Source organism: Phoenix dactylifera, chromosome 6 (genome assembly GCF_051530095.1).
Source record: "Phoenix dactylifera cultivar Ajwa chromosome 6, Ajwa_hap1_PhDact_Kaust_v1.1, whole genome shotgun sequence".
NCBI lineage: Eukaryota > Viridiplantae > Streptophyta > Magnoliopsida > Arecales > Arecaceae > Phoenix > Phoenix dactylifera.
The window spans coordinates 34,570,564-34,598,122 of record NC_143195.1 but is presented as its reverse complement, the minus strand read 5'-3'; the positions used below and the strand labels follow the sequence as shown (position 1 = coordinate 34,598,122).

Sequence of the window (27,559 nt, the reverse complement as noted above, 5' to 3'; positions counted from 1 at the left end):
TATCATTATTTTTTTAAGTACCGAGCTACTCAATTTTAGTCTTTGTACATGAAAGCTTACCAATGGTTGATTCTTTCCTTGCTATAGACGCTTACTGGGCTGTTCAAATACCTTAAGCTGCAAGGAACAGGAACTCTAAATAAATAGGTCGCTAATACAATGTGGTGTTCATGCATATCCAGTGCTGCTCTGTTGTCTCTTTAGTGGCTATTGATTGAGCTTCCATAGAATGTGAGCAGTGGATGTAGAAATTCTTCTATAATGTAAATATAAATTTTATATCTATTTATTTTTCAATACACAATCAAAGAATTTCTTATGCTTTTGGTGGAATCTAGGGATTCCCCTTGATCCAGCCTATTGGATTAAATCAATGAAGCAAGAAAAGAGACGAGCATTAGAGCTAGGAGCATTTGCTCTTGCTATGCGGCACTCTTATTTGATTAAGGAATTCCATGCAAATCCTTTTGTAGCCTTGCTTGCATTAATTGCCGTGGTTACAGCTTGTTTTAAAGAGCTTATACCTAATGAATTGCTTTCACCTTCCTCTCCCTTTACCTGTGGATCATAGCTAGCTGGCATCACGACTACCACCATTGCTAGCTGTAGAAAGAATTTTAGTAGCAATTGTGGATCGAGTGTCGTTTGAAAGGGATGGAAGGGATCCAGAAGCATTGTACCCTGAAGAAAGGGGACCTAGTATATCTTTTTGCATAAGAAGTGGGGTAACTGCAACTCAAGATTCCATTCAATTGGAGCTTTAAGCGCCTTTTGGCACTTGCTCCAATGAAAGGTAGGCCAATGGGTGTGGGAAATGAAGTTTCCAAGTGACAGGGATCCACCATAAGATGGATTTGTTTGAGACCATGGAACCCAGCTATTTGAATGACCTTTTAGAATTATCCGACCAGTTTTCCACCTTCATCTGCATCACATTTTCGGCCGTAACCATTCTTTGATGGTTGTCGACAGCTAATTTAGCTATTTTCATGTTTCTGATAAAGGTTATCATGAAAAATGCATAGCCTAATCATTTGGTTTTAGCAAGTCAGAAGGTCATTAAATCACTTTTCATGGTGGAAGTTGGGCTTATCATACCAACTGATGGGAGTTGTTGGTATTTTTCATTTGAAACCCTGTATCCAGACTCCTAACTTCAATGGTGCGAACATAAATAAGAGCTTTCTTACAAACTTCATGACCATTTTGCGTGCCTGAGAAGGTCGAATAACTCTAATTGTGAAGTTCATTCTTCATTAATCATGTGCAGAGGAATGGAAGGGACTCTTTCTTTGCCTGCTAACATTCCCTTTTTTTTTTTGGTTAGCGTAGGAGGGAAAAGAAGACTGATTAGCAGTAATGTTTGAACCGGTTGGTTCTACTCTTCTTTTTTTTTTCCTCCCAATCCCAGTCTTCAAGCTTTCCTAAATGTCCAAAAAGGATGGATTTCTGAGATACGCAGCTTTAAATATGGAAACCAAAGCTGTCTGTCATAACTTCCGCAAAGCAGCACTGCTTCAGAGATAGAGGTGGGAAGAAGCCATAAAGCTTGGAAAATCCCTTTTCAGAACCTTGGACAAACAATTCCTCAAATTCATATTATGGAGGTAATTGATATCTCAGCAGCTTCAGAAACTATAGTGCTCATGTATCGCGACTTTCCGAAGAATAAGAATTGACATTCACATATATTCTCAAGTACAAAATTAACATGCAGCATCGGATATTATACAATATAAGATTCTGTCAATCAAAGAACTCAGCAAAGGAAAGAACACAAAAAGCAGAAGAAAGAGGATGTCTGGTGCTACAACACCGAACAGACCTCGCTTGCCATAAAGGAAAGGGCTGAATGTCTTAAGCAGCAACTAGTAGCTTGATAGTATGGGGAGTTACTTGAAGGTGGAAAAACGAGGTAGCTTGTCCCTCAAGTAGTACAGCCTTGCCCTCCTCACCTTCCTGTGACTAACAACCCTGATCTCCTTAATATTCGGTGAGTACCTGAAATAGAAGCAATCTTTTATTATTAGTTTTCCTCACAATGCCTCATATAAAAGCATAATATATGAACCACAGCAAAGCTGGAAGCCTCCCTCCTAGAGTGGTGAAGTTAATGTCAGCATTCATTTTGGATTGCACTTAAAAAAAAAAAAAAAAAACAAGATTGCATGGCAGGATTTTTGATAGGTTAGGATATTTTCCGAAGCAGGAGTATCCCATGCCTGCATGACTGATGAGGATGAACTTAAGAGAGGACCCACATTCTTATAGAGATTAGGGTTTGAAAGAGCATATGGCTGACAAGACTTATCAGAAAAAAGGTTCGATAAAATTTAAAGAGCAACAGTGAATGCTATGCTTTATGAGGAAGTTGTTTCGATTATATACTTACCCATGAATGTGATGGTGGGACACATCAATATCCAGGATTAGTTTATACAGCTTAGTTCTTGGCAACTTAATAGTGACTAAAAGTTTTGAGTCTCATCTGGCGTAGATAGCAATATTGAATTGAGTTGATAGACAAAAATCCATGATAATATCAATTAAAGCAGGAGTTAAAAAGAAGATCTACGTTTCAAAAATATTGGGCTTGGGAAAATAGCATGGTGAGTAAATAAGCGAAGAGATTATGGCTATCAGTATATTGCCAAAAACATTCCTAAGTCTAAAACAATGCTTCACTGAATTTTCAAAAATCCTTTGATCATTTCTCTTGTATCTTCAAGAATATCGCCAACTCTCCTCTAAATTTTCAAAATCCATGTGAATTTTACACCTGGAACTCAAGGACTCCTCATGAATCCAACTTCTCTGTTATTCCTTTATTGGCTCAATGACAAGTACAAAAGAAATATCAGAAAAAGCATTCTTCACTGCTCTTTGTCTTAATGCAAACAAGTTTAGAACTCTTGCGCAGATTTTGTCCATTAGCCCGAACACTCCAAAGTGTTGAATGCATCAGTACTCAGTCCGCATGTACCTCATTAGTAGCATCATGGAACTAATATGGTTTTTTCCCCTATTATCAAGCAAATCAAACTACTACATTCTATCATAATGCAAACTAAAATTCTGCTCCGGTCCTGTTTTAGTTTCCAACTAGCAAACAAGCACCATAAAATAAATGTGCAAAAAATTGAACTTGTGCATATCTGAGTAATAAATCCACAAAAAAAAAGGCAACTGACTTCCTTTGCCAGAAAACTGAACTCTGTGTATATTAAGTAACGCGTCCAGAAAGTGAATTGTACCAGAATACAATTCCTGACAGCCTTCTAACACCAGAGAACAATGAAAAAAGGCTCATAATTTGATTTAACCTAAGTAAAAGAAAGACTATGACTATAATATCCAGTATACAGCATTGTCACATCATTTAATAACTCTTCTTTCTTTAACCATTCCCCTTCCCCGCACGCATTCACCGATCTTTTGTTTTACTCATATTAAAATCTAATGCCCCATAAAATATCTCAGTTAGTTACTGCACTAAATCCAGGTAAAAATTCATTATTGTTCTCCTTTCTTTTTTTTTCTTTTTTCAATTTTTTTCCCATTGGGCGGGAGGATAACATCCCCAGTAGTAATTTAAGGGAGAAAAAAAATCATCTAAGTTTCCCAGGGGGGAAATACTTACAAGGGGAAGACAATCTCAACACCGATACCCGCAATAATTCTCCGAATTCGAATTGTGGTGTGTATTCCTGCATTTTGCTTCGACATGACTATACCCTTGTAAATGGATAGCCGGCGCCTATTCTCTGGCACTTCCTGTACCCAGTTGCATAAAAATTCATTTTTTTCCGGCGATAAAGAAACTACAAAAGGGTAGGGGGAACAGCGGATAAGAATCCCAGATTTACCAGTTTAATCTGCACAATATCCCCAGTCCTGATGTCTGGCACTGGCCTTTCCTTCTCAGCAGCCTCGACTGCTCTCTTGTTCAAAATCTACCCGCCAGTTTGCATCAAAAAGAAAAGAAAAGAAAAGAAAAAACAATCTACACATCAATCCACACTCTCCCATAGAAAAAAAATTTAACCATAAAATTTATGAAAAACAGAGCGCCTTAAAAGAATTTACCCCCATGATATCTCCAAGCTTGATTCTAGGTTTCCTCGGAGGCTTCGCCTCTGCTTCGGCATCGGAGACCTTCGACTCTTCCTCCACCTCTGACTGGTTTGCTAGGGTTTCCCCTTCCTCCACTGCCACCTCCTCCGCATCTCCCGCCGCAGCCGCCTCTTCCTCGGAGCTCGATTTCGCGACCAGCACCGCGGGTTCCCTGCTCCGGCGGATCACAGGAAAGAAAACGGGGGACCCGAATCCGCGAGGTTGAGCCCTAGAGGTGGAGAGACGGCTCGAAGTAGAGGAGCACAGGTGGAGCGAAGAGAAGACGGGAAGCGCTAGTTTTGGGGAGCGAGGAGGGGCCTTGGGGAGAGAGACCAACGGGTGGGGGAGCGCGGTGGAGCCCATACGGCCGATGAAATCGTTACGGAAGGGATAGATTTTGGGGGAGAGAGGTCAGTATCCAGCAAAGGGAAGCGGCTGCGGCATGGGAATGGAACCTTATCGGGAAGAGGAGAGAGGGAGGGGCAGGATAGCGAAGCTGGGGATAGAAGGTGAGACCCTGGAATTCCGGAAGAGAGGGACGAGAGCTACTGCAATTCCGTATAACCCATTCCGGGGGGGGGGGGGGGGGGGGGGGGGGGGGAATAAAAGTAAGTGATACTGGGACATCATCTTCCGTATAACCTATTCGGGGGGGATAAAAGTAAGCGATACTGGGAGACCTGGAGGTCCACCGTATGGGTGGTGGACGGGACCCGCATCCGTCCGAACCCAAGGCAGGGTCAATCCAAACCGGACCGAACGTCAAAGGGCAAGCTCCGAGGAGTAGAAGGAAGAGCAACAGATCCGATAGAAGACCAGACCCTTTAGGGTTTTTTTTTTTGATATAAAAAAAATTAAAAATAAACTATCCAAATTTCAGATCTCAATCATTCTATATGATTTATATAATAAGAAAATTAAAATTAAAAATTTATATTTTTCTGATGGTTTCTAACTTAATCATGAATCATAAGCATCCAAATCAGAATACTATTTTTCTATAACCTAATTATCCTCCCGGTCCCTCCACCCTCCCCCACAAACCCCCAACCGTCAACCTTTATATATGTATGATCTCGACTAAAGTACGAGATAGAATAATACACCAAAACTCAATCATACATATCCAACTAATTTTGGGTTCCAAATTGCAGGATCACATATAAGGTTTCATTTGGGCACTTGACTTGGTAAACATAATATAGTTTATAGGCTATCAGTATGAATACAGCCCGGCCTAGCCACAATAATCTAACCTATAAGCCTTTTTTTTTCACTATTGTTCTCAAAAGCTGTTTCTACATCCATTAGAAAGTCCTCTAGCAATTGCTAAGCTGGGAAAGGATCCAAGGATGTAACTCAACCATTTTACCTAACCATAAATCACCTTGACAAACATTAGTTTCTTTGCCTGCAAAGAAACGTCAGGTCTAAGAAATATTAGTTTCGACGGCAACCTCTTGAACGCCGCCACGCCCACACCAAGCAAGCAAGGCATACTACCACCACGCCTCCAGTTAACTGCCGCAGGATGCACACTCTACTAGCAGGAATCCCAGCACCTTTGGAGAAGTTGACATGCGATCATCTCTACTTTCACACACATGATATGGTAAAATCCATTTACAGGGAAATTTATGGAATATCAGAGAACAGGGATTTGCAGGTCCAGCAACTATACAATTCGTCAAGCATGGGACACCATATGGCGGACACAACTGGCCGTCCAAATAATCCTTCATCGCATACCAAGTTTCCACCACAACTCAAACTAGGGCAACAAAAAAGATGAATGACTTGGCAGCAAATCATATATGACAAGGAATAACACAGTAGTTCCGATCCATTTAACGCCAAGCGCGAGTCTCCAAAATCACACTAGTAGAAGCAGAGTCCAACCTCATAAAAGACCCAAAGGAACATCGGGCCATGGATTGCTGATCACTCTGTGCAGGTCGGGTTCTACAGATCTTACATGACAATCAAAGCATACAAAAAACAGTTACAATGACCCCTTGCTAATCATACCTGTCCTTAAGAAAACATATCATAAAAGCAACCAGATGGAAAAACCTAATTGGTCTTATGAATACCTCAGAAGACCAACTGTATACATCTCTCACACCTGAAGCAGAGTTCAATGCTAAAGATGAAAAAATAACCCTGCACGTATCAGGACTGGATGGGCTTAATCTTGAAGTGTAGTGAAATTAGAGAGAACACGAAGCATTTAAGGTCCTGCAAGCAATAAAATGGTACCAAGTGAGCATGTCAGCAACCAACTTCTTTTCAAAAAATAAAAATAAAAAAGCATCTAGGACACGTTTGCTCAACATAAACTTCCAACAGAAACCCTTTTAACTTGGAAAATCATCATAACTAATCTTGCAACATTTAGCAAACTGGACAATCACTTGTTTGGGACCATGAGACATGGCTGACTAAAAGCCTCTTAGAAAATAATACCAATCATTTGCACTGATGTCAATGATTTAACTGAAAGTGTGTGTCTGAGAACCACAACCGAAGTTCCTTTTTTCAGTCCACCAAGTAGAACCTAAAATCAATGATATCAAGATAGGAATTGCAATATAAATCATAACAAGGGTCAGAGTAGACCATAGCACAAACAGACAAAGGATGGCAAGATGCCTTCCAGCTTTTTTTCTCAAAAAATACAAATTACGTAAGTGGCGAAAGATTGAGAAAATTATTAAATTGTACATTAAATGAATGAGAAGTAACCACATATAAACATATGAAACAAACATCACTTTGAAAATTTAACACATTTCCAAGATCAACCATCAGTGCATATGCTGCATGTCCAAGAAAAGACCATCAAGCCTAGTTACTCAAAAATATTTGGAGGTGCATTATGAAGATACATGCAACCATGCACCTTGTTTACCATGTAAATCCTCTGTGCACGTGACAACAAACATCAACTATGGCCCGCACAAATACGAGATTGCATCCTTGTAATGCATTTAGGCAATGCCTCCCTACATGAATGTGCAAGATTTCAGGTGTCGCATATCCATGTCATGCCACGCCAATGCTTGTCATACACCGGGACACAATCATGCCACATGTAGATCAAGTTTACCATAGTACCAGTAGGCTCGTGCCAACTGGTATGGTTAGCACTTCATTTTATTGCATGCACACAAAATATCATGGTTTTGTTTATATGCCACCACATAAGACAATATAAGCCCTACTTTGACCCAAAAAACATATACTGCCATACACATATCTACCAAAAACAATTGGGAATCAATTTCTCATCACACCAACATCATAATTGTTATTAGATTGAATATGCAAAATTCTCTCAGCTACTGATAGAAGGAACATGATCCTTTCTGCATCCAACAGTTAGACTTCTTATGGCGCCTTAAGAGTGAATTTTCTCACCCACATGGACAAAGTAAACCACAACTTTTGATTTGCTTCAATCAAAGTGTGATTTACTGCTCCAATATAAATAAATGATTCATCTTTTAAAGTGTATGGTTTCCGAAGGAAAATGAATCAAATTTCAACCATTTAAGAATAAGAAAATTTATCACTAGCATATAGGCCCCATAACTCTCAAATTTCTTTTCCGTTACTCTTAGGATCTAAAAAAAAAAAAAAAGCCTTACAAAGATTGCTAGTTTTATGCGTTAATTCTTATTAGCGGTAATAGATAATCATCCTAAAAGGCCAAAAATTGAAAAAGAACCCATCTAAGCAACTTTCTACAGATATTAATATATAAACTACACGATAAAGTTGGACATATGTTTTAAGGGATTGTGCGATCCATAATACAGCTCAAGATTGCAATATTACTTAAACCAATATAAGTATGAGAACCAACATTAGGATTAAGAATGTGAATCATAAAATCCTAACAAAAATGCCTAAAATCACCAGAAACTGAAAATACTTCGATCATACCTGGAACATGATTAAAATAGAACAAAAAAAAAGGAGAGCCACGAGGGAAAAAGAAAGCCCAACCCTGGTGTCCCATTTAAACTTTTGATTGCATCAATTTGCTCACAATTATATGAGTTGGTAATGCAATTTTGTCATCGTTGCATATATCAATATGTCCAACAATAAAGAGGATGGAAGTATAATGGGTATAGAATAATAGAGAACTAAGGCCGAACAATCATGCACAGCTGAAAATTAAGAAAATCTTACAAGGAAGGGGACTAGCATTTTTATCAAGGTTTAAGAGAGGGAAACCTTTGATTTGAGAAAGCATGGCCATGAAGTGGACATAAGAGAATGCTAAACTGCCAAAACATATTGATAGCTTCAGATAACCAAATTAAATATACAATGACTGATGACTTTTTGACAGATGTGAGGGTTTAAGGGATCATTTCCGAAATCCCATGAATCTGACATCATCAGTAATAAGATCAATAGGCCTGCATATTATGTCTTGACTTCTTTTTTTAAAAAAATAAAAACATGAAAATAGGTTTCATGAATCCACAGATCACACTGTATATAGCAAAACAAATCAAGAAGACGAAACTAATGATGATTATGTGACCGATGCATACCTTGGTGACTGAAGAGAGCATTTGATATTTTCACATTAAGTCTTCGCATTACATAGCTTAGCATGTTGGGCAAAAAAGTTCAATCAATGAAATTAAACATATCAGAAATGAAAACGTTGGGATGGGTGTATAATAAAGGTAAGAAAAACAGGTAATATCAGCAAAGACAAAAGTCACACTAAAGGATATAGTCATTGCAAACCAAGATAACATGGACATCTGTGACAAAGGTCAGCGGGGCTCCAGGGGATGAAATCTGTGTTGACATTTCTGGAAAGCCCAGGGGATGATTCCAGCTGGTTTAGGTAGATACAATTTTGCTTGAACAAGTAAAGATGAAATATGATAGTGAAACTTCCATGCATGCGGTGACATCCAAGGAATAAAGACATTGGATCTATGGATAAATTTGGGATATGATTGGCTTTTGTAATGGAAGGAGCAAAATTTCAGATTTATTGGAAGTTTTTATTGGATTTGATTTGAAGGTTTCAAGCATACAGAGGAATTTTTGACACAAGAATTTATGCTTCCCAAATTGGCAAGTCCAAATATTCTCTCTCATGCACACACACAAACACACATCAAGTGTGTGCATGCATATTTATGTGTGTTAGTAGGTGTTGACATGCATATGGCAAACACCTGCAAGGACATATTCTTGAACCTATAATGAGAAAATCTAGGTCATAGTTAACATGAAGGTGCAAAATGAAGAGCTAGAATTTAAGAAAATTCATTTAAAGAAAATATATACTAATAGCTCTGTCTGACTATTGGAAGTGAATACAATAGATAATAACCGAGAAGGCTTCATGCATCTTTGAAAGATGGACTTGGTACATCCCTCTCCATTTTACAATTGAATGGGTAGAACCTATGACCGAACTACTAGGGATATCATAACACATGCTTGTAATTACTTATCCAGCTGCAGAGAACATATGTAGAGAATATCTAATTTGACCATAGCCAGAGATTGATGACCACTGATCTTTTTGGTACCATTTTTTATTTCAGTAGGGAAAAAAGACAACCGAATTCGCATGACATAACAGAGATTAGATGAGTTTCATTTAAAATTACATAAAAAAGAAGAAGAAACTTAACCAAGTATTAAGCCAACAATTGTTTTAGCACCAGTTGTGTGCAGTCTTTGTTGAACCATAACCAAGCACAATGCTTTTAACCTCCTAATGTTTGTACACATATGACAATACTCTAATGCCAACTGATTGCTACATGTTCAGGCCATCTAGCATATGACATTGGTCTATGTTAATAACATTACAAGAAAGATGTAGCACAATGGGTGCAAATGTAGAGTAAAAATGCTGAGTTGAGTACGCAAGTAGTAACCTGAACAAGGTAATAAAAGATGCGAAGGCCTTCCGGATCTTTGCTGGACTGCACATCTACAAGGGATCCGATCTTGGACGTGGTGAAGGAGATGTGCTCGTTCCCCATCACAATCTCCAGCTCCTGCCTCCCAACCCGGTCTGGCTCGGGCCAGTTGTTATCATCTTCCTTCATTATCTGTATCCCAGCCAAATAAAAGAGCATTTAAGCCTCTAACTACTCAATAAATAAACAAGCAAATAAAATCAATTTCCACAACACCCTGATGCGAAAAAAAAAAATCTGGCAGCCCAAGATTTACGATCCCGAAGAAAACCAATTTCCTCAACACCCTGATACCCCCCAAAAAAAGGAAACGAAAAAGAAATTCTGGCAGCCCAAGATTCACGATCCAACCTGCAAAACCCTAGAAATTCCCAAACCCCATCGATACGAGTAATTGAACAGTACCGTTAAAACTAAAACCTAAAATCCAGATATTGGACAACATATGAAATAGAATAGCCAAATCTAGGCATGATGACCTCTTACGATCGAGGAGAGGAAACCGATCCAGAACCCGGCAAACCCCAAAAATCTAGAACAAGAATCCCTAAAAACCTCGAACACTACCAAAACTCAACCCTATAATTAAAAGAAAAGATGAAATCCTCGAGAGAAACGATCGGACCCTGTTTCTGGCCAAATCTTGTAAGAACGAAGGGAAGGGAAGGGAAGGGAAGGGAAGGGGAGGGGAGGAGAGGTGAAGGAAAAAAGAGACCTCGCTTTCAGCGATGATGCGGCGGCACTCGCGGAGGACGGCGGGGGTGACGAAGACCTCCTTGCGTATCATGGTGTCGTTCTTGTAGTTGGAGTTGTTGGCGTAGCGGAGCTTGCCGTCGGGGCGGAACTCGAACTCCAGGAACTCGTGCCCGAACTTCCCCTTGTGCCCCACGTAGTACCGCAGGTAGAACTCGTCCTGCTCGACGCCGTTCCCCGCCATCGCCGACCTTCCTTCCCCCGCCCTCCTCTCTTTCCTCTTCCTTTAACCCTTCTCCTACGCGTTCCTGCTGCTTCAGGTCTCTTCGCCCGGGTCGGGCCTCTGCTCTACTTATTGGGTGACCGAGTGAGGTGGGAATTAGGCATTTTAGCCCGCACGGGAAAAGAGAATTACACACAGAATCAAAGATTACAGGCGTAGAGGAGAATATTATAAACTAACAGAAAAAAAAGATATCACAAAAAAAAACATAGACGAGAATGTGTTAAAAAGACACGATACACAAAAAGATCCATGACTTGAAATAAAACATAAAAACAAAAAAAACCGTGCAACAGAAGGAAAAAAAAAAAAAAAAAAAAAAAATAAATAGGAAAAAATATATTTGTAGAAAGGTATAAAAAAAATAAAATAGAAAAAAATAATGATACAAATCAGAGATACATGTCTCTATTTTCCTACTCTTCTACTGTTATTAGTTCCGATATGTATTGTTTGGTAAAAGAGGATTGAATGAATTTACCCTGGTAGGGATATTCATAACAGTGGTTGTTAAACGCTTTACTTTTTGGAAGGATTGTCGGAAGGGTGGGTGGTGGGGCTTGGCTTTGGATTTTGATAAGAAAGATAAGTGGGTAGTGAAAAATGGGCGGTTACCTTTTTCATTTTGCCAGGCACTTAACTTATTTCTACCCCTCAGGAAGGAGAGCAACAACTAAAAGGTGTATTCATTTGTTCTTTGAGTCAAGAACTTAATGTTCACTTATTCTTTATCGGTAACATGCATTACATGTGCTTAGTTCAGTTTCACAAAATCCAATCTTTCTAAATTAGTTCTTTTTTTAGAATTTTCTTCACTAAAATTTAATGTTTTTTTTTTTGGGAGTAATGCATATAAACTTTACTTAATAAGGTATGCATCTTACTCTTTCACACTTCTAAACAAATTCTGATCTCTCTCTTCTATTATTATTTTCAAGTATAGATCATTCAACTAGCCTATGTGAAATAGTAATGGAAGACATCAATTACAATAATCTAAAGCAGAGAGAACATGCAGGTGCTAAATATATCACAACACAATTTTATCAGCAATTTAACTATACTAAAAGAACTCTTGTCAATTAATATAAACTGACTTACTGAAACAAGTATAAGATCTTGGAAACTATATCAACAACATAATTCAAAGAAAATACAAAGAGCAAATAAAAACCGCACTACATTCTTCAGTTCTAGTAAATAAGTTTGTCAGAGGGTGGGGTGCAAATGGGTCATGTCGGGTCGGGTCTTGAGTGACTCCAACCCAAACCAGTTTTTTGTTCGAATTCTAATTTTAGATCCAAACCCAACCCAATAGAAGATTGGATTCATAGCTACAATTTTTGACTTAATGGATTATTCGGATCGGGTCCATGTATAATCCGGACCCAATCCAAAAAATTTGGATACAGGTCGGGTCCGGTTCGAATCCGGATCATTTGATAAGGAAGTATAATCCAATCCATGTCGTCTGATCTAAGAAATAGTGCAACCATTCTAATTATGATTAATAAAACTTTACAGTTCCAAGAAACAATATTATATCATATAACTAAATACTTGATGAAAATATTGACAAACTCAAAAATTTTATGCGGTGATGACAACAAAGGTATTTTTTAGCTTGTAAAAAATATATATATAGAGAGAGAGAAGCATAGAGGGATGGAGGTTTAAATGGGTAGAAAAAGATTAGAAAGTGTTAGAGAAACGAAGATCGTAAATTAGTGATCAAGAAACCATCCTAACTAGTTTCTTCTGAATTGCAATCCTCAATCTAGATTACCAAGTTTTTTTGCTCACTATTTGACATTGCGCCAACTTAAGTATTTGAGGTAATACGTGTTGGCATTGACTGCATGTCGCCTCCATTTGGATGGTCAAGAATTTATTTGCAGTTTGTTATTATTTCCGGTAAGCCCAACAATTACATATCTTGTCCCCTCCAAGAAAACCATGTTGGTTCTCGTTATCATTACTCAGATTACTTTATATCGAGTATAAATATATTCATAAAAAATTTAAAAAAATAAAATATTAAAAAGTTGAGTAGAATGATCGGTTAAAAAAATTTATATAATCTAAAAATTATATAATTGGCCATATAAGATGCCATCCAATCAACCGAAGTTTTCTATTTATATACGGAACCAGGCAAATGTTACTTAATTGGGTTATTGTTATGCATGGGATTAGTCGGTGCTACTTGATCTAGCCCATATAGTCGGAGTTGACTTTTCGCGCAACCCTTCTCCCTCTCAGACTGCTACCCTCCTTCAATCAATCTTCATGCATCCCTCACCGTAACTGGACACGTCCAACAGCCGCTCGCCGCGCCCGTGTCCCGTGTTCAAACCTTAACCCCCCTTCTCTCTCCCCCTTCCTTTACTCTCGCCCATCGTTTCCTTACCCTCCTCTCTCTCCTTAGACTCTTCGTACCACCTCTCTTCTCCGCCACAAATCTCGTCCGATGCCTCTCTCCCCTCCCCTCCCCTCCCACATCAAAGTTGTCTTCCCTCTCCCTGAACTTCCCCTCCCCAGCTTCGCAGAACAAAGCCTATCTAAAATTTAGCCGCAGTTTCTTTTGGTCTTCGTTTTTGATTACAAGCAGGGGAAGAAGAACAAGAAGAAGAAGGAAGGAGAAGATGAGAAGGGCCCCGCCGGGGATGAGACTGGCCCGAAGCCTGGGGGCCAAGGAGTGGAGCCGCAACTCCCACCGCTGCCTCGTCCTCGTCCTCACCTTCGTCGCCTACGCCTCCTACCACGCCTCCCGCAAGCCCACCAGCATCGTCAAATCCGTCCTCGACCCCGACACCCACCCTCCCCCCGATTACCCCCAACCATCGCTCTCCTCCCCACCTCTTCCTTGGCCCCTCGGCCCCCTCTTCCTCCCTCCCAACCCTCTCGGGAGGCCCCACTCCCACGGGTGGGCCCCGTTCAACGGCACCGACGGCACCGCCAAGCTCGGTGAGATCGACGTCGCCTTCCTCGCCTGCTACTCCCTCGGGATGTACGCCGCCGGCCACCTCGGCGACCGCCTCGACCTCCGCCTCTTCCTCGCCTCCGGCATGATCGGCAGCGGCGCCTTCGTCGGCTTGTTCGGCATGGGCTACTTCTGGCACCTCCACGTCTTCGGCTTCTACCTCGCCATGCAGATGCTCGCCGGCCTGCTCCAGGCCACAGGCTGGCCCTCAGTCGTCGCTGTCGTCGGTAACTGGTTCAGTGAGCGGAAGAGAGGACTTATAATGGGAATTTGGAACGCCCACACCTCGGTCGGGAACATAGGGGGTTCGCTTCTCGCTGCCAGTGTGTTGCAGTATGGGTGGGGGTGGTCCTTCATTCTTCCGGGAGCTTTGATTGCTCTGGCTGGCGTTCTGGTGTTCCTCTTCTTGGCTGCTTATCCAGAAGATCTCGGGTTTTACAGTCCTCGCAAGAAGGCCGAAGAGGGGCGAGATGAGGAGGAGGGTCGGGTAAGCGAGGGAGGAAGCGGGGAGAGAGGGAGCGCCGTGGGGTTTGTAAAGGCTTGCTTGATCCCTGGGGTGATACCATTCGCACTCTGCCTCTTCTTCGCGAAGCTCGTGGCCTATACCTTCTTATACTGGCTGCCATTTTACCTCAGCCAGACTGGTAATTGTTCCTATTTATTCCCCTGTTTGCTTTCAATACTGATAGAAAGTTGCAATCTTTGTATCAGAGCTGCAATCTTGATGAAGATTCCTAATGCAATGATATATTCAGTGAGTGAAATTGACCAGAGTGTATATATATTTTCTTTGAGCGTAAAAGAGGCGAAAGTCACCTGAAATTTATTAAAATGTGAAGATTATAATGGACATGTTTACGAGATTAGAAGAGAAATATAGAAGAGATGCAGAGAAGAGTTCCAGTAGAGAGATAAATAGCCTTCAGAACCAAAGAAAAGAAGCACCCATGATTTATTTTCAGATCCCCACGGTTGTATTTATACTAGGTTGATTTAATAAATCCGACTTACCAAAAAAAAAGGGAGAAAGGAAGCACCCATGAGAGAAAACTGGTAGAATGACTCTGACTGAATGGGGGAAGGAATTCGCCTTGGATAACCACAGCTATTTCTTTCTATACAAGGCTTTTGTAATGACTGACATACATATTCTTGAATTTGATTTGAATTGTCTCCATGATCTAGAGGAAGAGTATGCTTCCAGCTACTATTTCCAAGACTTACGGTAGTTTGAGGATGAAAAAACTTACTACAAGTGCTTCATGTTACATGGGATTGGGTTAGATTGAGGAAGAACACTGGTACCACAGGTGGGATGTTGCTGCTGAGATATATCACAGCTCACCAAGAAGGGTGCTTGAGGCTACTAGATTCCACAAGGGGTGTCAATATGACCTTGATGCAGCTATTCTGACACTCATACTGAAGGATTGGTTGTCAAACGTATTAACATAAATGTTTTCACCAGGATTGGAGTAAAAAAAATAATTATGTAATATTTTTTTCCTAGAGCTTGAAGTTGTATCTAGTATTCAAATTATCAAGTCCTGGTAATAGTATTGAAAGATTTTCAAACTTCAAAGTTTTACCTGGTAATCAAATTATCATGTAATGTGAAAGTCATTTCTTGCAGCTATAATTTTCCCCAAATTCTGTTATCCAAGTAAGAAAGTTTTAGAAGTTGATATTTTTAGCGCACTCTGGATTGATTTCTTAAATTGTGTTATTCATAATATACTTTGTTGAAAAACCCTCTCCCATGGTTCTATAGTATGTCTCATGTGTTAGGTTCAGTATAATGGGTTCTGACCCCAAAAATCTAAATATATTACTTCAAAACAAGGCACATTGGCCTGCAATCACATCAAACTTTCAAAATTCCTCCTCCTCTAAGGGCTAAGAGGCTAATAGCAGATTGTTAGAAAGCGTATTTATTCTCTCTCCAAGTCAGGTATTCTTGCTGTTTAACATGTTGTATTTACTGGTTTTTGTAAACTATCAAAATAATATAGCTCATCTTTTGGGACCAGACTGGTTTTGTAGTTGTGAAAACATTGACTGTGTAGTGCCAAACTATTTCTCTGCCGATTCTATAGTGCCAAGATCGTTTGGCATTTTGTTGTGGTTTAATGTATTTTATTATCTTCACATTCTGCTGCAAAGAGCAAGGGAAACAGATACATAGCTGCAAAATTACATGCCTTTTGTTACCACATTTCGGGGTGAAGTGTTATCGATAATATCAATTGTATCCATGTCTAACAATCCTACTTGCAATATTGAAAGTGGAGTTAGGTTTTGAGAAATTCATGAGTGTCCTGGACTTGGTTTATATCAAAATATTGCTTGACTAGCTGAAGCAATGACTATGCCGAGTGATTGACATATTTTTGCTGCTCGACATATGGTTGATCTCATTTTTTGATCTTGTATTGCAGCGATAGGGGGAGAGTACATGTCAGTTAAGTCTGCAGGAAATCTTTCAACTCTTTTTGATGTTGGGGGAATAATTGGTGGGATCCTTGCTGGCTTCATATCTGATCAACTCAAAGCTCGGGCCACTACAGCAGCCAGCTTCATGTATTTGGCAATTCCTTCCCTTTATGCCTACCACAGATATGGGAGCATTTCAAAGTTTATGAACATTACACTGATGATGATTACTGGGTTATTTGTTAATGGGCCTTATGCTCTCATAACAACCGCTGTTTCTGCGGACCTTGGAACTCACAGTTCGCTTAAGGGAGATTCTCGAGCATTGGCGACTGTTACTTCCATCATAGATGGGACAGGATCAGTTGGTGCAGCTCTAGGGCCACTTCTAACTGGGTTTCTATCAAGTACTGGATGGGGTTCTGTTTTCAAGATGCTCATGATCGGGGCATTCGTTGCTGGTGCCCTTTTATCCATTCTAGTTAAGGCAGAACTTGCGCGATTGGTCCAGCATTGGAAAAATACCAGATCTGATCATTCAAGACAGCATGGAACTGAAGGTAACAGATCCAAAACCTAGTTCTCCTGATTACCTTTCTATTCTTCCACCACAGCTTGCATTCATACATTGGCTTTTGATTCTTTTCCACTGAAGTTTCTTGAATTGGTGATGTCTCTTTAGGTTCTGTTGTCACACCACTTCTAGCAGCGGGCAGTCGACAACATTGATATTCTTCCACACTAATCGATCAGATATAGAGTTGCAAATGTCTAGATAGTAGTTCAAATTGAGAGAAAACCAGATGTTACAGAAAGCAAACAAAAGAAAAAGGTATGGGAATCCAAGGAGTATGATTGTCTTCAGTTCCAGGGAATGCAAATCTATTAATATCACTGCATTGCAATCTTTTTTTGGCTAGGAAAAAAAAGGTCTTTTTTGTTTTATTTTTCCCTTAGGGAAAAACCAAGCTTTTGTGGGCCACAGTCATGCTGTATCATATATATATATATATGACATGCTAAAATTTATTGTTATTTTGATAGATTTCCAGCTTTACTTTGCTGTATCTTTTTCCTTTAACAAATTGAAATATTTTAATAGCAATTTGCAGCTGCATCATTTCAGAATTGCCTCTTCTATTTTCAATGAAAGTTCGACTTAATTTTTACTCTAAACAAAAGAGAACAAACAGGAAAAGTGCAACGGGCATAGATGACCACAATTGTTGATCATATCTAATATTAGTGCTGCATTTGTCGGGTGTTGAGTCACTCATTCAAAGAGCTAGTTCCAGGATTGAATTTGACTTCTATCCTACAGGGAGAGAACATAACCTCCGCTGCTAAAAACTTACTTCTCAAAGATATGTTGGTGGTATCTTGTTGTAGGAAACTGACTATCTGATTGCCTTATCAGACCACTTATTGCTCCCATCCCTATAAGCCCAGTCCCCACGATAATTGAAACAGAGAGTGATGCAAAATAGGATGATCAGATATATGGTTCAAACCGGCACTGATCAGATATTCCCCTAAAGATATGTTTGCATTTTCACTGAGATGTTAAGCAGTGTGTCATTAAGACTGTTGTTTCTTTGAGCAAAAAAGTGATAACAGTTTTTGTAAGGCCTTATTTTCCCCTAAAAATATGCATCTGCCATGCAGGGGAATGCTTGCTCTTTAAACCAATAACAAAATTAATCGGCATCATGTCCCTATTTCTTAGAAATTGTCATCATTTTATTCTCTCCATGCTTCTGCTTCTTAGTTCGTAGATTGAAGTGATGACCAGTGTGGATCTGAACTGTTTATTGGCTTCTCATGGTATCCGAGCATTCTAGGGTTCAGGTTATGAATGTGATCAGACAACTGATGTCACTTGAATGCTGTCCAATGTTTGCTCTGGTGGTGGTAGTCTTTGGTTGGGTGACTTAGGTGCTTTTTTGATCAAATTCAGCAGTACAGTACTGGTTAAACTCTGGTTGCTAGAACTAGTTGGCACTAGTCTTATGTTGGTTGCTCATTCAAATCAATGGAGCATGCTTATCTTTTGGTTAGAGATGGATACTTATATTTTAGGTTAAAACTCTGGTACCCGGTCACTTTCTTTGTGATCTATTTTGTAAATATAGCCAATACGTATGATACTTGTAGTCTAGTGCTTTGAAACCTCTCCCTTGGTCTCAAAACCATGCTACTATTTGGTTGCTAACTTTGTGCTGATCAAGAGATGTGGTTCACAATTACTGATGTTGCATGTCTAATGCTCGTAGCCTTTAAAGGCGCGACCTAGTAAAAGTTGCATGTCTAATATTTAGAAGTTTTCAATTTCCTCCTCTTAGGGGAGAAAGTGAAAGAGAAGAAAGATAAAAACTAATAGTTAAACATATACCATTCCTCCAAATCAACAGCATTCAGTCTTTCTTCCTCAGATCGCAAATTGCAACATCAAGAAACCAAGAAACAGAGGAACAAAGATTGAAAAAAAGTAAAAAAATAAAAAAAAAAATGCTTAGATCAAATCACTTGAACAATCTTTCTTACGTAATCCGTTTCCTCCTTCTTCTTTTTTTTCCTTTTCCTACCATTGTCGATTGACCACCAAGGCACCAACCATCCCCGAAGGGAAACACCACCACTCTCATGGGATTTGGACAGGAATGGAAGTCAAAACCTCAATCGAAGAAAAATGAAAATGAAGGACAAAAATTTGTTCAATCAGCTCCTTTTGCTGTATTAGCAAGTCACATGATATTGCATGATCACTCCATCACGGCAGCCAAACTGAATTCACTGCCAGGATCTAAATTGAAAAAAATTGAAAGTTTGATAATATGATTACACTAAATTGAATTTCCCAAAAAAATGGAAAATTTTCAAACAGTTCAAGATTTTTGGTGTGATTAATCACAATAATAAGTAATAACCTATCTAGAGTGGAAGCTAAGTGAAGCATGCATGGTTCTGAACCCTCATTTGATTAAAGCGAGAAGACAGTCAATATCGTGATTTGAGAGATACATGGACCTTCTTTTTTTTTTTAAATCTTTCTCATTCTTTTTGACTTGGTTGTTTCCTCCTAGTCATGCATGATGCATTGAGCTTGTGACACGAAGTCTTAATTTAAAAATTCACAATTTGCATGTGAAATTAAACTCACGATTATACGTCCTTCCACTATCGACCTCTAAAATTTTCTCCTATAAAAAAAAATTGTTTACCTCTATTGTGGAATGACTGTACGTAACAGTTTCTTGGCTTTAGTTACAGTGTACTTGAGCTTTGGAGCTATTAAGGGAAAGTGTCACAGAAAAATTCTCTTAAATATTCCAAACAAGACAATTATATAAAATCTGCTATGAACGGCTTACACTATTTTCCAAGAAAGGATCAAGCCTTGTGAATAGATTATAATTGATATTTTCCTCATCAATTTTTTCCTTGTGTACAAATATATAGCTCTAAAATCAATTGTAGTTGTTGCAGAACCAATTTAATTACATCGTGATGTTTCTTATTATCAAGACTAAGCCAAAAACATTCAAACATAAGGCTGCTGTTTCACCAACTTTGTATATCTGTCTTTTCTTCTTCTATTGCTCTATTCAAGTTACATATCTCCCCTTCCCAATTTCCAGCATCGCCAACTTTGTCGGTTAAATTTGATGGCTCAAATTACTTCGTATATAATAACCAAATGGGATCCATTCTCCTCACCTCCGATCTCATCGATTACACTATTTGGAGAAAACAATATCGGTTTCTGAAATGCAACTCTATGTGAAAGCTTTTGCACCGATTTGGCCTATTTATATCTGGTGATGTTTGAACACAACTCTTGAAAAATTAGTTTTGCAACAATCATGTGCCCAAAAGTTTAATCTTCGTGGACGACTGAGGACTCATTTGGTTTATGGGAAGAGGAGAAGAAAAAAGTATGGTTAATAGAAAAATAAAGAAAGGCCTTATATTTGGTGAGAGTGAGTTTTCAAAGGAGAGAAAATTATCTTTTTCATATTTTATGAGAAAGAAAAATTTATATGGAACATGAAAAAATCCATTTTTTTTGTCGGTTGGAAATTGAGATATTTTTTTTTTCAAATATGCCCGTAAACTTTTAGATAGAATAGAGCTTAGTTCTTTTTCTTTATTAAGGATAAATAGATATTTAAAAAAAATCCAAAAAAGTAGATGCTCAACCAAACATAAACAACTCTATATATGCTACTTTCTTATGGTAAACCAAACGTGCAAACATCATATATTCAGGCATTAGTTTTTCAGAAAAATATTTCAGTAAGAAAAAATTCTTCTTGCAAACCAAACGAGTCCTTAATAAACTTCAGGAGAGGATCTCTCTCCATTTTTGACAAACACATTTCAGAATCCTTAGCTGCCATCAATAATCCCATCTCTGATGCTGATTTAATCTTAGTATTTTGTGACCTCTATTGAAACTCAATTAGATGGTATCACTTTTCACTGATTTGCGAGCTCTGCTTTTGATCCATGAGCATTGTGAAAAGCTCAGCCAACCTGCTGGAAATTCTATTAGTAATGGTACTACTTGTGCTGCCTATGATGCCAAAAGGTCTTCTAATGAAAACCAATGATCTGTTAATCTTCAAGGCCATAACGGGGCTTCAACCGGTGTAGTGTCAACCATCCTTGAGCCCTGGAAGGCATTCATATAAAATGTAGCCTCTTGTTACATCATGTGATCAACTCTTTAGGGGCTTGAATGATGTTGGTGGTTGGGAAAAGGAAAGGTGGTAGGTCAATTCCTCGCTTTCCTTCTAATGAAAGGTCCCACCCTCCTATCCTCATCATCAATTGCCATGTTCCTTTCTTCAAGTATATGCTCATCTTCTTCCACGGATGTCTTAAATAAATGGAACACAGCTAAAAAGGTGACAGCTAAAAAAACCGAGAGAGAAGAAGCCATCACCATTACATCCCAGAATCTTCTCGACCGTTAGGCCAGCCTCTGTTTTCAAATCTTTCCCTAGTTCTTTAAGCGTAACGGACGGGTATGCGTGGCACTAAAGATAAGGGTTTTGCGGAGACGAGTCGGCTTCGCGTGGAAAAAGAATGGCGTTGAGTGGTGTTGAAGTTGTCATATATACTCTGGCTGGTTTGCGACATGATCATAATTTACAGAACAAACTTGAAATGAGCAAAGTATTCCTTATTTTGGCTCAGATGATCCCTTAATCTTGATTTTAAATTATAATTAGCTTCTATTCTTGACTAACTAATGCACATATTCCATTTGAAAACCAAGATTATCTAATGTTGTTATCCTGTAACAGGGTGGTGAGCACTGTTATTACAATACATGTAACTCATCTCACTCCTCTCATTTTATAAGCTATTACAGTACAATATAAATAAAATCCCGGCTTTTGACCGGAATTTTTGGTGCTACTGTAGCAGTGTTATTCAGACATGTTAAAGCATATTTTAACCCAAAGAACGTGAAAAAAGAACATAGTTTCCATCTCTGCAGTAACAGTGTTGTACAATTTAAATATTGTCAAGATAAAGGTTATATTTAAATGGAGCCTATTTTAATCAAATAGAAAACAGTTATAATAGTGATATATATAGTGTATACGTAATAGTTGTTATGTTACACTCGGAGATACTTCCAAGCCATTACTTGTCATTAATCATATCATCATGTCTTAAATTTTACGTATGAAGCTGTATACCTAACAACAAATCCTAGTTTCGTGAAAAACAAATCATCAGGATGCAGGAAAGGCATGAACTTTACGTATGAGATTAATGATCTATCCAGTCTTAATAAAATGTACAGAAAGAAAATGAAAATGCAAATATTTTTTAAATCAATCACGTTTGTAAAAAATAAGAAAACTATATATTATTAATATCTATATATATATATATATATTATAGGAAAAACTGAATTCCGAAGAAGTTTAAATAGTTTTTTAGGGGAAGTTTTCTTTTGTTATTTTTTCTAACCAAACAGGTTTCAAGACAAGTTGGGGGCGCCACCACAAAACCTTACAGCTATCACTGCCATCCCCCACCTTTTGCCTCGCTGCCTCTCTCTCCCTCTAGATCTCTACACTTCTCACTATATATATTACCAAAGGCTATCAGTCTTCCATTCTAACACAACAAACACTTATATATTCTCTCTTCCTCACCTCATCTGAGAGTAAGTGAAACAAAGAAGAGCCATGGCGTTCCACACACCAACTCTAGCTCTAGCCATCTCCCTTGCCCTCCTCTCCACCTCATGCACTGCCCAATCACCGCCCTCCCCTCCTGCCACCACCAATCCTCCGCCAGCCGCCTCGACACCCCCCACCACTCCCGCTGCACCCCCTCCAACCACCACTTCTCCTCCCCCCGCCGCCACACCACCACCCGTCGCCTCTCCGCCGCCGGCCACCCCTCCTCCCGTTGCCACTCCTCCACCAGCCACCCCTCCTCCAGTCGCCACTCCGCCCCCCGCCACCCCTCCTCCAGTCGCCACTCCGCCCCCCGCCACCCCTCCTCCAGTTGCCACTCCGCCCCCCGCCACCCCTCCGCCGGTCGCCACTCCACCCCCCGCCACCCCTCCACCTGCGGTACCTCCACCACCGATGGCACCACCACCGGCTCCAGTTCCCCCTGCATCTCCACCCGCTGCCACGCCTGCTCCCTCGCCATCTCTGAAGGCGGCGGCTCCAACCACCGCCGCACCGACTCCATCGAAGAGTTCGGCCCCCTTGGCTTCCCCTGGTCCGGCATCGCTAACTCCGGCGGCGGAGCCCGCGGCGTCCGCTACGGCTGATTCGGGTTCCATCGTGCATGGCGTCAGCATGGGAGTGCTAGCGTCGGTTGGGGCCGTTGTGATGCTTCTCTAGAGGAACCGTTGATTTGGATTTCTTGCTCCGGATCCTACGTAGTTGGGGTTGTTCTTATCGGTGTAATAGCTCTCATTTATTTTGTTCTTTATTTTATTTGCCTTTCTTTACTTTTTCTTGTGATTTGACGGGCCCCTTTGAGGGGAGGATTGAGGTCTATCGCATGTATTTTCGTATCATCCTTTTCACTTTAGATGAATAAGAAGAGGTGATTATTGTTTGTGGAATGCGTGCCTTTTACGGCTAGGCCGCTTGTTCCCGAATAAACTTTCATGGGGAGGATTTCATCTTCTGCATCTCCTTTCCTTCAAAAGTAATTTTTTTTAATACAAGGATTATCAACTATTTACTTGATCTAAAAGTTTAAGTTAAAAGACACAAATCAACAATGTATACCAAATTAATACAATCAACATCATCAATCTCTTACCGAAAAGATAAATAAAAATATAAAATTATAGTATGAGTTATAAATGAACTATATAAATGTGAAATTATACGCCTGATGTCCGGGTCGTACTCAGACGAGTTATTTCTGATTAGCCCATGTGCCTTAATTCTTCGATGGTAGATAAGTTCTTCCATCTACATAATTAACAAAAGAGGACAACTTAGGATGTAAGTGCACACTAGACGTCCTAACAGACTAAGAGAGAACCTCTTCCTATTTCCTAAGCACAATCCTGACTTAGGCATCGAAGGGTCTCCGTCGAAAACGTTTCGGCCAGAGGACTTCTTCGTTTGTATTGTTTCAAGTCGAAGTGTGGCTATCCAACAAGGACTCAAGTAACGGTCGTATAGCGCACGTCTTCTCCAATCTCGACTGAAGCAACTAACGACCAAGCTCTTCAGCATTGTCATGTCTCTTGTCGTGGTGCCTAAGACGGGCCGGTTCTCAGTGGCAATAGTTCTTACATGCCATGGTTGAAGATGTTGAAGTTGAATAGGCAAAAACATCTAGTCATAGTAACTCAAGTTACTCTAATCCGACTCCACCCATAAGCATGCCGGTTCTAACTTTATAATTATTCTGGCCCATGTGGGTTTGAGGATTAGCCACGCTGCCTTGATTGCTGAAAAATTTTCTGTGTCCACTTGTGATTGCCATTGAACGCGTGACCACAAAAGCAATATAAATACTCCAGTCTAGCTGGCCAGCACCAGTTTGGTGGAAGGTGGGGTTATGGCTTTCAGAAATGATTAAAAGGTAAGCCCTCTTTCTCTCGTTACAGTGCTCTCTCTGCCTGTGGGAGGGGGGACGGGAGAAGCCTTTTTTTTCTTTTTTCATGGGAGAGCACCCTCAAAAAGGTTTCTATGTCACCTGCAGGAGCATAGGAGGAGATCAATGGGAAAGTGACTGGCACGTGCATGGGCCAACGTGCTGCACGTATATATATATATATATATATATATATATATGTAAGGAGCTGAAAAATGAGTTAAGGGGAACCATTCTACTAGCTGCCCCTATATTATCATTGAATTACGTATGTTGCAACTAGGGATTAGCTTGACCTAGGAATCGAGCAGGAGAGATGCTGGAAGGCTCCGTGGTGAGCTGTTCGGATCATATGAAGCTGCGGTTCGGAATGAAAGGTTGCATCCAGGGTTCGGATTTATGACCGAGCTCTAATCTAAAACAGTGAAGACGAAGTAGTTCTCTTGTTAGAGTATGTCCAATGGAGATTCTCTGATGCCTAAGTCAGGATGATACTTGGAGAACATAGGAGATTCTTACTAGGTGACAGCGTAATAGTCTATTAGGGTATTAGAGTATTTACTTAGAAGGTCCTTCGAAGAATGGATTGTATAGGCGAAGAATCAGGCCTGCCGCCAGAAATTCGAGCATGTGGATTGGCTGTGATTGACAAGCCTCCGCACGCTTCGAGAATAAAGCATGAGTATTTCTCACACATATCACGACCCACACGTTTCTCTGGTGTGATTTTGGAAATTGTATAAGATCGCGGCCAAGGCATTGCCGACCGTGGGAGTTTTAAAATTTGAAGAGCCACCTGTGCGCTTCTAGGCTTATCACATAGCGTGCTTTGGTTGTCAATTCAGAAGCTTTGCAGCAGGTTTTGGTTAGCCAGCCTTCTATATGAGCTATGGTCTGTTCCAAGGCACATCAACATCTAAGACATACTAATTGACGTATTAATTGTGTGTAAGAGTTTTTTTTTATTCTTCCCTCTACATGGACGGGCCTATGCCCTCCATCTACCGGTAAAAAAAGTATGTTAGGTTTATGTCATTAGCGGATTGTTTTGAGTGCATAAATAAAACTAACTGTTTATATCCATGAAACTTTGTTGCACTTGTAGTAAAAAAACATCCACTGACATAAATGCATTATTTGTCCAAAGTTTCATGTAGAAAGAAAAAAATCCCAAAGTTTCAGACTTTTTTTGTTTTTTTGAGAGGATAATAGAAGTAGAAGTTATAACCACCAGCTATTATATTTTTTCATACTCTTAAAAATAACAGCCAAAGGGCTCCAAAGGTGCACAACCAAGCTACGAACATGGAACCCTCTGCAACGTGATAAGAATCATTTGTAGGTGGAGGTAACAAGCGGTGTTTATCTGTGGAAGGCTTCTGAATTGGACTCGAAGGAGCCTGAGGATGGAACCCTGGGGATTGTGGTGCACTGGCCGGAGCTATTGATTGGTTTCCTGTAACGCCTACTTTAAGCTTCATGCCGCCCAAACAATGTAACCGGACGCCACAGATGAAGTACTTATCGCCGGCGGTGGTAAGAGGGACGGAGGTGTTTCCGTTGCTGCTTGAGAGCAGAGCGTTGGAGGCATTGCAGCTGTCATAGCCGGCCTTATCAACCTCGTTGAGGGTGTGATACCGGGAGAATTGGAATGCTGTCACAAGGCCAAAGCGTTAGTTTCATTCTATTAGCCGGCGCACAGGAACACAGCTTCACGGTTAGGCCTGTGTAGACTATTAGCCTTTCAGATCTTTTCAAGAGAAGGCAAAGGAAACACATGGTTGAGTATATTTAATGTGGTTTCTCAGCTTTCCATTTCAAAAGCTTGTGATCATAATCAGAGTTCGGTGTGGAGATTTGAAATTCCGAAAAAATCAGGAAAAATTACCTTAGAGTTTATAAATGAACAACAAGAAAAAACTATTGATATGGTAATATATTAATTTATATAAAACAGGTATTAGAGAAGCACCCCACTCTGTTTTTCTTGTATGTTTCCTCTGTTTTCTCTCCTTTGTTGTATCGTTCAAAAAAAAAAAAAAAAAACAATGGTCGAGACACCAACACCATCAACAATTTACATGAACTTGCAGCTAGTAACTATTTCTTTAAATAGTGGTGAAAAATTGGTAAATACATCAATTATGTGAATATGACTGAGTAATTCTCGATTAATTTAGTTTTCAGGAATAGTTTGGAAAGCTCTTTGGCAAAAGAAAAAACAGTGAATAGCCTAGAATTTTCTAATAATTCAGAGACCATTGTTTGTATGCATGGGATCATCAGAGCCAAATTTTCTTGGCGATCCATGGTATGTTGCATGCAAACATGTTTGAAAAATTTATCTAGCCAGTTAATGGACTCAAGAAGTGCAAGAGAACTTATGCGAGGCTAGCAAAACCAAAATATTCTGCATCAAGAAGTGAGAGTTAACTTCAGACGTACATAGAACATCGCCAACGTAGAATGTTTTGCCGGCTATCCATGATGGAAAGTCTGCACTGATATCCCAACCGGCGCCGTCCCCAACAGTGTACACGATGGCCTGGCTTTTTAGAGCGACACCAAGAATGGCAAGCGCACAGATTATGAGAAGCTTAGCCATGAATAGGGGATGGGTACTCTCAGACAAGAAGATGGGGAGTCTGCAACTTATATGAACAAGTTTCATGAAGTGTTAGCTAACCAAACTCTTCCAAAAAAGGCTTCCTTCTTCCATATTTTATCCTGTCTTGGGCATGATGGCTTGTCAAAGAATGGCTTTGGATGGGGAGGATACGTTGCTCTGTTTGCTCTTTTGTTATTCTGGGCGATCTATGAAGGGTTTGATTGGAAGCTGATGAAAAATGGGGGGAGGCTTTGAATAGGTGGGTGGGGGTAGTTGGAGGAGTTTGTGACCGTTGGTAGGCAGTTAAGCAGCTCTAACACCACCATTGACACGAGTTGAAACTATATCTTACACTTTGGGGTTGAGCT

At 39.9% G+C, this 27,559-nt stretch overlaps 4 protein-coding genes across 4 annotated transcripts; 1 reads left to right on the top strand and 3 right to left on the bottom strand.

Annotated features, from left to right (window-relative positions):
• Window positions 1-1,658: 1,658 nt before the first annotated feature.
• Window positions 1,659-4,685, bottom strand: LOC103704671 (large ribosomal subunit protein bL19cz-like). Its single transcript, XM_008788062.6, has 4 exons — window positions 4,087-4,685; window positions 3,867-3,953; window positions 3,641-3,774; window positions 1,659-2,001 (listed from the first exon to the last, which is right to left on the bottom strand). Exons 1-4 carry the CDS (start codon window positions 4,474-4,476, stop codon window positions 1,893-1,895), a joined length of 720 nt encoding a protein of 239 aa, XP_008786284.4. The 5' UTR covers window positions 4,477-4,685; the 3' UTR covers window positions 1,659-1,892.
• Window positions 4,686-6,013: 1,328 nt separating this feature from the next.
• On the bottom strand, window positions 6,014-11,125 carry LOC103704670 (protein mago nashi homolog). The gene is made up of 3 exons (XM_008788061.5): window positions 10,804-11,125; window positions 10,044-10,220; window positions 6,014-6,351 (listed from the first exon to the last, which is right to left on the bottom strand). Exons 1-3 carry the CDS (start codon window positions 11,023-11,025, stop codon window positions 6,286-6,288), a joined length of 465 nt encoding a protein of 154 aa, XP_008786283.1. The 5' UTR covers window positions 11,026-11,125; the 3' UTR covers window positions 6,014-6,285.
• Window positions 11,126-13,457: 2,332 nt separating this feature from the next.
• Window positions 13,458-17,605, top strand: LOC103704669 (putative glycerol-3-phosphate transporter 4). Its single transcript, XM_008788060.6, has 3 exons — window positions 13,458-14,691; window positions 16,486-17,040; window positions 17,163-17,605. Exons 1-3 carry the CDS (start codon window positions 13,710-13,712, stop codon window positions 17,207-17,209), a joined length of 1,584 nt encoding a protein of 527 aa, XP_008786282.5. The 5' UTR covers window positions 13,458-13,709; the 3' UTR covers window positions 17,210-17,605.
• Window positions 17,606-25,792: 8,187 nt separating this feature from the next.
• LOC103704736 (mavicyanin) lies at window positions 25,793-27,340 on the bottom strand. Its single transcript, XM_008788149.6, has 2 exons — window positions 27,029-27,340; window positions 25,793-26,237 (listed from the first exon to the last, which is right to left on the bottom strand). Exons 1-2 carry the CDS (start codon window positions 27,252-27,254, stop codon window positions 25,831-25,833), a joined length of 633 nt encoding a protein of 210 aa, XP_008786371.4. The 5' UTR covers window positions 27,255-27,340; the 3' UTR covers window positions 25,793-25,830.
• Between the last annotated feature and the right edge of the window lie 219 nt (window positions 27,341-27,559).

Coding starts and splice junctions, on each gene's coding strand:
- LOC103704671 (XM_008788062.6), bottom strand. CDS start 4,476: ATGGGCTCCACCGCGCTCCCCCACCCGTTGGTCTCTCTCCCCAAGGCC. Junction 3,954..4,086: donor AGCTTGGAGATATCATGGGG/GTAAATTCTTTT, acceptor ACTGGCGGGTAG/ATTTTGAACAAGAGAGCAGT. Junction 3,775..3,866: donor ATATTGTGCAGATTAAACTG/GTAAATCTGGGA, acceptor AACTGGGTACAG/GAAGTGCCAGAGAATAGGCG.
- LOC103704670 (XM_008788061.5), bottom strand. CDS start 11,025: ATGGCGGGGAACGGCGTCGAGCAGGACGAGTTCTACCTGCGGTACTAC. Junction 10,221..10,803: donor GCATCATCGCTGAAAGCGAG/GTCTCTTTTTTC, acceptor GCTGGGATACAG/ATAATGAAGGAAGATGATAA. Junction 6,352..10,043: donor TCTTTTATTACCTTGTTCAG/GTTACTACTTGC, acceptor TATTGCTTGCAG/GACCTTAAATGCTTCGTGTT.
- LOC103704669 (XM_008788060.6), top strand. CDS start 13,710: ATGAGAAGGGCCCCGCCGGGGATGAGACTGGCCCGAAGCCTGGGGGCC. Junction 14,692..16,485: donor ATTTTACCTCAGCCAGACTG/GTAATTGTTCCT, acceptor CTTGTATTGCAG/CGATAGGGGGAGAGTACATG. Junction 17,041..17,162: donor AAGACAGCATGGAACTGAAG/GTAACAGATCCA, acceptor ATGTCTCTTTAG/GTTCTGTTGTCACACCACTT.
- LOC103704736 (XM_008788149.6), bottom strand. CDS start 27,254: ATGAAACTTGTTCATATAAGTTGCAGACTCCCCATCTTCTTGTCTGAG. Junction 26,238..27,028: donor CTACGTTGGCGATGTTCTAT/GTACGTCTGAAG, acceptor GCCTTGTGACAG/CATTCCAATTCTCCCGGTAT.